The sequence below is a fragment of the Bison bison genome, unplaced genomic scaffold (assembly GCF_000754665.1).
Source record: "Bison bison bison isolate TAMUID 2011002044 unplaced genomic scaffold, Bison_UMD1.0 scf7180017864313, whole genome shotgun sequence".
In the NCBI taxonomy this organism is placed as follows: domain Eukaryota; kingdom Metazoa; phylum Chordata; class Mammalia; order Artiodactyla; family Bovidae; genus Bison; species Bison bison.
In genome coordinates this window covers 743,279-751,732 of record NW_011494885.1, presented here as the reverse complement: position 1 = coordinate 751,732, position 8,454 = coordinate 743,279, and the positions used below count along the sequence as shown (strand labels likewise).

Below are 8,454 nucleotides of genomic sequence, written 5' to 3'. Positions count from 1 at the left end.
GGCAGCTTGCTCTCCTGAGACTGACCAGCATCCATCTGCTCCTTTTGTAACCGGTGACCTCAACATCCTTCAACCTGATAAGAATCAAGCTCACCTGGATGATGCTTGATCATTCCCCAGCCTGAGAGCATGAAGTTCAAGTTTATCTCTCAGATGGAAACTACAGGACATCGGCTGGCAGTTTAATGTCTCCAAGCCTCAGTGGTTTGAAAGGCATTTAAAAGGAGACCCAGGTCCAGTGGTTATGAATTTAACGAGGCAGCAGTGAGCGATAGCAGGAAGCGAGGTCTTAATTCCCTGCCCAGGACTTGAACCTGGGGAGCCTGGATGAGAACCAGGAATCCTAGCCATCTGCCAGCAAAGGCTAGACTCTAGAAGCAATTTTTCCCTGGATCTTTGCTCCCAGGGAAAAATGCATTTGTCACGGAGGCAAAAACTTTGAATGCAAGTACAAAGTTTATTGTTAGAGACACAGCACAACAAGTGGGAGAGCACACGGAAAAACAGTTTAGTTAAGATAGAAGCAAGGCAGAGACACACAACCAGAGAGAAAGGGTGTGGGTGTCTGCTTTAGTGAAGAGGAGCAGCAAAGAGATAAGTCATTTATATAAGTGAATTCTTCAGGGTGTGTGTTTATCTTTAGCCAATTATCTGGTTTCCTTTTCTACACCTAACCTACCCTGGGGCCCTCCCCTGGGTGCTCATGCACCCCCTCAGCCAGGATGGATCTCAAGTGAAGGCTTCTGGGAGGAGCAAGACTCATTATGGCCTCCTGTTATCTCCTGACTTTTGACCCACAAGGAGCCTTTCTGTGCACATGGAGTGGCTCACTTGTTCCCAAAAGTGGAGGGTTGGGAGTGTGGAGATCCCTTAATCCTTTACTCAAATAGGGTTTTTCCTGTCTTTGTCCTTGCCTTGATTATTACCTTGACAATTGCCATGAATCTTAAGGTGTTTACAAGAGACAAAGGCTGGCTATTAACCTTGTTTCTATTGTTACTTCTATTCCTGAGGGCAAAAGGCGGTTGATGGTAAGTGCCTTAACTGGAGCTCATCTGTCTCCTGTCTCAGAAAATGCTATCAGTTCTAAGTATCCAGCCTGAAGCCCACTTCTTCATATCCCATGAAATGCAAACAGGAGGCTAGTTGTAAATATCTAACCTGGAACTCATTGATCTCCTGCCTGAGTTAAGGCTCCATGCTTCCGCTGCAGGGGACATGGGTTCAATCCCTGCTCAGGAAGTTAAGATCCTGCCAGCCACACGGAATGGCCAAAAAAAGAGACAAACACGCTACTGACTTCCCAGTTGCAGAGACCACTGATAGTACATGGTGTGAACTGTTTTAGAGTCAGGTAAAATATTTGTTCAGTTCAGTTCAGTTCAGTCACTCAGTCGTGCCCGACTCTTTGCGACCCCATGAATCGCAGCACGCCAGGCCTCCCTGTCCATCACCAATTCCTGGAGTTTATTCAAACTCAAGCCATCCAACCATCTCATCCTCTGTTGTCCCCTTCTCCTCCTGCCCTCAATCCCTCCCAGCATCAGAGTCTTTTCCAATGAGTCAACTCTTCGCATGAGGTTAGGTATGTCTAATCAACCACTTAAAGCAAGCAGAGTGCCGTGTGACTCTGTAGATGATACTTTTGGATATTTTTTGAGGGAAACTAAGAAACATAATGACTTGATTGGTTGCTCCTAATGTCACCATACTAAATGGTGAAAGAAGAAGGTGAGCTCAGGAATTCAAACTTTCAGCCCAAGTGCTGCCTAAATGACTTGAGAGTTTCTTGACGCCTTTCTCCTAGAGCTGCATGGCTGAAATCTGGAAATCAAACATAGAACCTCATCGCTCAGTCGTGTCCAACTCTTTGCGACCCCACTCCTTGGAAGAAAAGCTATGACCAACCTAGATAGCATATTCAAAAGCGAGACATTACTTTGCCAACAAAGGTCCGTCTAGTCAAGGCTATGGTTTTTCCAGTGGTCATGTATGGATGTGAGAGTTGGACTGTGAAGCAAGCTGAGCGCTGAAGAATTGATGCTTTTGAACTGTGGTGTTGGAGAAGACTCTTGAGAGTCCCTTGGACTGCAAGGACATCCAACCAGTCCATTCTGAAGGAGATCAACCCTGGGTGTTCTTTGGAAGGACTGATGCTAAAGCTGAAACTTCAGTCCTTTGGCCACCTGATTCCAAGAGTTGACTCACTGGAAAAGACTCTGATGCTGGGAGGGATTGGGGGCAGGAGGAGAAGGGGATGACAGAGGATGAGATGGCTGGATGGCATCACTGACTCGATGGACGTGTAGATTCCCAGTATTAGGAGGAGGATGGAGGTAGGCAGGCTGCCCAAGAAGTGGACCATTGACTCTACCCCTTACCATTCGGTAGTACTGGGAGGATCAAGAGAAACAGCCATGCTGTTCTGATCATCCTCTATCCAGCCCACCTTAAATATTAAAAAAGAACCCAATACATAACACCCGACACTGCACAGATGAGGTTGACAGCAGTGTATGAGCCACATGTATTCACAGTGTGGGGGGGAGGACATTGCACATCACATGGGGCCACCCAGGGTTTGCACTTCGGTGCAGAGTGAATAAGCAGGGGCTGCAGGCTTACTATTACTACAAAGCAGGCTTTGTAGTAACAAGAGGTGGAGGTGTCCCCTGCTTCTCTGGGTTTGAAGGAAAAATCCAGTTATGAAAATTCATGAAGTTGATGCAGGGGGGTAATATGCATATAGATGAATCCCTGGGAGATGTCTAGGACTTTCTGATTAGTATCAAGAACATTCAATCTGTAAAAGGGAAGAACTCATTGTCCACCTCTCCTGCTGACTAATCAATAGTCCAGACTATGGGTACCCAGTGTGAGCACCCAAGGAACTTTCTTATATTCTTGTTTTGTATTTCTTTTTAAGCATATGTATTTTTTCTTTTTGTTTATTTATTTGGCTGCTTCAGGTCTTTTAGTTGTGGTGCACAGGCTTAGCTGCCCATCAACATGTGGGATCTTATCTCCTTGACCAGGAATTGAATCCAAGTACCCGACACTGAAGCTGAAGCTCCAATACTTTGGCCACCTGATGGGAAGAGCCAACTCATTGGAAAAGACGCTGGTGCTGGATAAGATTAAGGGCAGGAAGAGAAGAGGGAGACAGAGGATGAGATAGTTGGATGGCGTCACTGACTCAATGGACATGAGTTTGAGCAAACTCGGGAGACAGTGAAGGACAGGGAAGCCTGGCATGCTGCAGTGAGGCTCCAAGTTTCTGGCCTTAAATCACAGAGGACAAATATTCTATCAACACAGCCTTCCTGCACAGTGATTAAAAGTCTGTGTACCTCTTCCCTGGATGGTGACCGGAAGTCCATCACTAGGTCTCCTGATTCCTTAGATAGGCACTGGGTGCTTTTGAATGGGATAAAATTTTGTGACTAGGCCCTTTCAGACCCTTCATTGTTTCTGACACTTGTGAATTTAACCATCTTTCAGCCAGACCCAGTTAGTGATGGAAATAATATTCGTTTAAAATTCCTGTATGTTTTAAAAAGGAAAGTGGCCCTTTTGATCAATACCAAAGGTATGTCAGGTTCTGCACTTAGGAGTGAGGCCACCCACGATGAACACAGTCCATCCTGACCCTCCTCCAAATTCCAGTCCCCCGTGGAAGATGGGCAGTTGAATTGTGAGGAGAGAAAAGATGAACTGGGAAGACATGATGGGGACTCCTTATACAGGGGTCTCAGAGAATAGCTCCAGGAAGGAATAACATTTCAGCTAAGTCTGGAAAATCTTTATGACAAGGACCAGCCCTCCATACCCTATATGGGATCCTTCTCCCACCCGACCTCAAATCTTACCAATGGGTCTTCACCTGTCAATCAAGCCCCCAGGGGGGACAATTGTGATATATACTGATGTTCCACTGGGACCCTGAAGAAGGGAAAGGAAGATGAGAAGATCCTGTCTGGTTAACCTGAGCACACTGAGACCCTCCCATCTGATACACAGGTTTCTTTGTGGGACAAAGACCACACCTGCAGAGAAAGTGTTTATTGATTGGAACTACGCATAGGGGGAACATGGTGGCGATTCAGGGAATGTATTTCACTTCTGTCATCAGAGCATCACCTTCATTCTTGAGAGTTCTTAATTTTCTTCACCGATGTTTCAAAGTCTGGGTTGCACCCATGGCCGTGGGTGGATGCGCTGGACAGTAACGGCATGGGCCCGGGGTCAGTGGTAATGAGTCTAGTTTTGTTTCTCAGCCAGTCCCACAGAAGGCAAAGGTCTGTTTCTCCTTTGCTCTCTGCTCATCCCATCTCAGCTCCTACTGTCTCATGCCTGCTCCAAAGACTCTGTTGTCCTCTCTCCGCCCCTCTCTCACCTTCTCTTCCACCTCGTCTTGGCACTGATCCTCTCCAGATCCTCCTCCTTCCATTTGTCATCCTGCAAACTCTCTTTCTCCTTCCCTCTGGGACTCTCCTCTCTCCATTGTTTGCAGTTTGCTTTTGTCTCTCCCTCTGTTTCCATCTTTTGTCCCTGTTCTCCTCTTCATCCTCTCTTCGTGTTTCTCCTCGTGAAACTCTGCTCCTCCTTCTTCCTTCTGCATCTTTCTTCCTCATCCCCTCTCTACACCTGCCTCCTCCCTCCTCACTGGACATCTGACTCCACCTCTTTATCCAGCTCTGTCTCTTCCCTGCTCACCCCTGTCTCTTCCCATCCTCCCTGGGCATTCTTACCTTATTATTATTATTATTGCTAGCAATACTTCCAAGCTCTATCCTCATCGAAGTTTGGAGAGAGTGAGCACCAAGACCTTTTAGTAACACTCCCAGTTTTTGTGCAAGTCTGATAAGACTTGTTTCCATAGATAAAGGGAAAGACACATTTAGCATAGTCTGAAAAACAGAAGGAATGGGTGAAAACATTAATTGTGGGAGGGTCATTTTTAGTCTCATCAAGAGAAAGGGAGGTTTCCCTGGTGGTCAATGGTTAAGGATGCCTTGCAATGCAAGGACCATCAGCTCGATCCTTGGTCTGAAAGATCCCATAGGCAGAGGAGCAATCAAGCTTGGGCATCTCAACTACTGAGCCAACCGAATGCACCTAATGAAGCCAGCACCCCTTTAGCCTGTGCTCCTCAACAGGAGAAGCCATTGCACCGAGAAGCCCACACACCAACGTAGAGTAGACCCCACTCGCTGCAACTAGAGAAAGCCCTTGTGCAGTAATGAAGACCCAGAGCAGCCAACGAGAGAGAAAGAGAGGAAGGGACGTGAATGGAACACCTGGGGCTGGGTCAGAAGGTGTCTGAACTTTCCATCTAGGAGACAGTTTTGACCGTCCCCCTTCACCTGGGAAGCCGTGGGCTCCTCCTATGAGGACAGTCTGCACGCTTACCTGTCTTAGTACAATATTTCCATCTCCCTGTGTAGTCTGCACTGAGAGAACACCAAAGGAATATGGAATCACGGGATGTGCAGCTGAAAAACTTTATGCCCTTATAGGTGAACGGGAAAACACATTTCATATCTGAAAGAAGAAAAACAGTGTTCGGTTCTTTGTCTCTTAGGGTTTCGTGATCTCGTGGTAATTCTGGTAAAGTCTCTGTTTCAGCCTCCCAGATACAGAGCTCCCTGCTAAGCATCAGAGATGTCAAGGTCAGTACGATGTGGTCCCTCCTTCAGGGATTAGGAAGGGTTCTCTAACTTTGGGCAGTGTTTGCTTTATTAACTTTTTTTGACAGTGAAAAAATTTTATTTAAAAAGATATGTGCCCATTTATAGATACAAAGAACTAGATGTAAAGAATGACCAGCTGGTATGTTAAAAACATATAAATTGTGAGGACAGGTGTACAGATGTGAGATCGGGCAGTTTCTACTGTAGAACTTTAGTGACGCCAGCTCTGAAGCCCGGACCCTGGGTTCAGATTCCTGCCACATTATCTACAGATGCCTCAACCCTCATGCTGTCTGGGGATGCCCCCTTGGGGGACGTGCACAGAGGCCCCCTCCCGTGACTGAGAGGGTGCTATGAGCTCCTGCCTGTAAAGTAACCCTGGAGAATCCCCATCACAGTTACCCTGCCGCACACGTGAATTTGTTGCACTGGACTGTGGTTTGTTGTCGTTCTCTTCTGTTGTTGATTACCTTTGGTTTCTGCACCAGAAGCAATGTCTTCCATTTCTTTAGGAAGAATGAAGTAGTCCTCAGACAGCTGCTGATCTGGAAGAAAAGCAGGAGCAGAGGAGATGGAGGGAGGAGGAGCAGGAACAAAGCAGGGTTAGGCTTAGGTGGGACGAATTGAGAGGATAACTTCGATACATACACACCACCCTGTGTAAAATAGATAGCTAGTGGGAAGCTGCTGTTATAACACAGGGAGCCCAGTGGAGCACTCTGTGTTATCAACATAGAGGGGTAGGATGAGGGGTGGGGTGGGAAGGAGATTCAAACAGGAGGAGATGTATATATCCCATATGTATATATAATATATACATATTTATATATACATATGTATATATATACATATTTATGGATGATTCACATTGTGGTATGGCAGAAGCCAACACAACATGGGAAAGCAATTATCCTCCAATTAAAAATAAAAAACAAAAACAAGATAACAGAAAAAGAGCAGCAACCAAAATAGAACAAAGCAGGCCACAACCAGAATACTTTCTGTGGTAGGACCTGCCCTGCATCTCTAACTTTTATTTTGTTTTATGTTTTGAAGTCCTTGTTTACTCTGAACAGATATACTCAGTGACTAGAGGGCTAACAGAACAGGTGAGGAAGACGCTGACCTGCTCTTATTGCTTAGCTACGGACATACATGAAATCAACCACAAGGTCAGACTCAGCTGTGTCACGCTGTTCATAGGCTATGCCCTGAGCCCACACTGTCCCTCTTATTTCATACGACGTTAAGGGAAAACACAGACCAAACTCAATATTTCAAACAGTGAACTCTTCAAACATCAAAAACTCTTCATTTGAACAATGTAACCAACTCTGGTCTAGGTTGCCCATGTCTGGGACAGTGCCATGGAGATTCAGGGGTGAGATAGCTCTCAGAAAGGCTTTTGGCTCTGCTGGCAAACTCACCTGGGTTTCAGAGAGTTGCTGGAAAATCAAATAAAATGTGAAGCCCTTCATAGCATCTGACCCTTCTGGCATATTTAAGAAATGGTAGATGTATTTGCCATCACCATGGCCACCTGATGTGAACAGCTGACTCTTTGGAAAAGGCCCTGATGCTGAGAAGGATTGAAGGCAAAAAGAGAGAAGGACGGCAGAGGATAAGATGGTTGGATAGCATCACTGATTCAGCAGACATCAACTTGGGCAAACTCTAGGAGACATTGAGGGACAGGGAGGCCTGGCGAGCTGCAGTCCATGGGGTTGCAAAGAGTGGGAAACCACTTAGCGACTGAACAACAAAAAGATTATTGTTATTATGACTTTTGCACATCAATCCACATCTGGGGCAGGGTCTTTCGCACCACTTCTAGTCTGTCTCCCCTCTCTCACCTCCAATGACAGGGTCCAGTTGTAGAAACATAGACGTGCCAACCCAAATCACAAAGATTCCCAAACACAGGGCCATGGTAGCTTGCTCTCCTGTGGCTGACCAACATTGATCTGCTTCTTATATAACCGGTGACCCCAATATCTCTTCAACCTGATAAGAATCAACTTCACCTGGACGGGGCTTGATCATTCCCCAGCCTGAGAGCATGCTGTTCAAGTTTATTTCTCAGATGGAAAGTACAGGACATTGGCTGGCAGTCTAATGTCTCCAAGCCTCAGTGGTTTGAATATACATTTAAAAGGAGACTAAGGTCCAGTCCTTATGATCTCAAGGAGGCAGCAGAGGGTGCCAGCAGGAAGCGAGATCTTAATTCCCTGCCCAGGAATTGAAGTAGCCTGGATGAGAACCTGGAATCCTAGCCATCAGACAGCAAAGTCTAGACTCTAGCAGCAATTTTTCCCTGGGTTTTTGCCCCCAGTGAAAAATCCGTTTAACAGAGGCAAAAACTATAAATGTGGGTGCAAAGTTTATTGTTAGAGACACAGCACAACAAGTGGGAAAGCACACAGTGAGAAAGTTTGTTTGATTAAGACAGAAGCAAGGCAGAGATGCACACCCAGAGAGAAAGCGTGTGGGTGTCCCCCTTAGCGAGGAGGACTGCGGTAAAGAGGTGGTGACGTCATTTATATAAGTCAGTTCTTCAGGGGTTTTGTTTATCTTTTGCCAGTTATCTGGTTTATTTTCCTACACGTGACCTACCTTGGGATCCTCCTCTGGGAGTGCATGCACCTCTCAACCAATACAGATCGCAAGTGAAGGCTTCTAGGAGGAGCAAGACTCATTATGGCCTGCTGTTATCCCTGACTTTTGACCCATAAGGAGCCCTTTTGCACACCTGGAGTATCTC

At 46.2% G+C, this 8,454-nt stretch overlaps 1 protein-coding gene across 1 annotated transcript; it reads right to left on the bottom strand.

The window, feature by feature from the left end:
* Nucleotides 1-4,770: 4,770 nt before the first annotated feature.
* On the bottom strand, nt 4,771-7,622 carry LOC104997647 (seminal plasma protein A3-like). Its single transcript, XM_010852540.1, has 4 exons — nt 7,547-7,622; nt 6,164-6,238; nt 5,413-5,544; nt 4,771-4,910 (listed from the first exon to the last, which is right to left on the bottom strand). Exons 1-4 carry the CDS (start codon nt 7,620-7,622, stop codon nt 4,771-4,773), a joined length of 423 nt encoding a protein of 140 aa, XP_010850842.1.
* Between the last annotated feature and the right edge of the window lie 832 nt (nt 7,623-8,454).

Excerpts from the sequence above, each read along its gene's own strand:
- LOC104997647 (XM_010852540.1), bottom strand. The coding sequence starts at position 7,622 with ATGGCCCTGTGTTTGGGAATCTTTGTGATTTGGGTTGGCACGTCTATG. Across the intron at positions 5,545-6,163 it reads TTCTGGTGCAGAAACCAAAG|ATATGAAATGTGTTTTCCCG; the intron begins GTAATCAACAAC and ends TTCTTCTTTCAG. Across the intron at positions 4,911-5,412 it reads GAAATATTGTACTAAGACAG|ACTATGCTAAATGTGTCTTT; the intron begins GTAAGCGTGCAG and ends TCTGTTTTTCAG.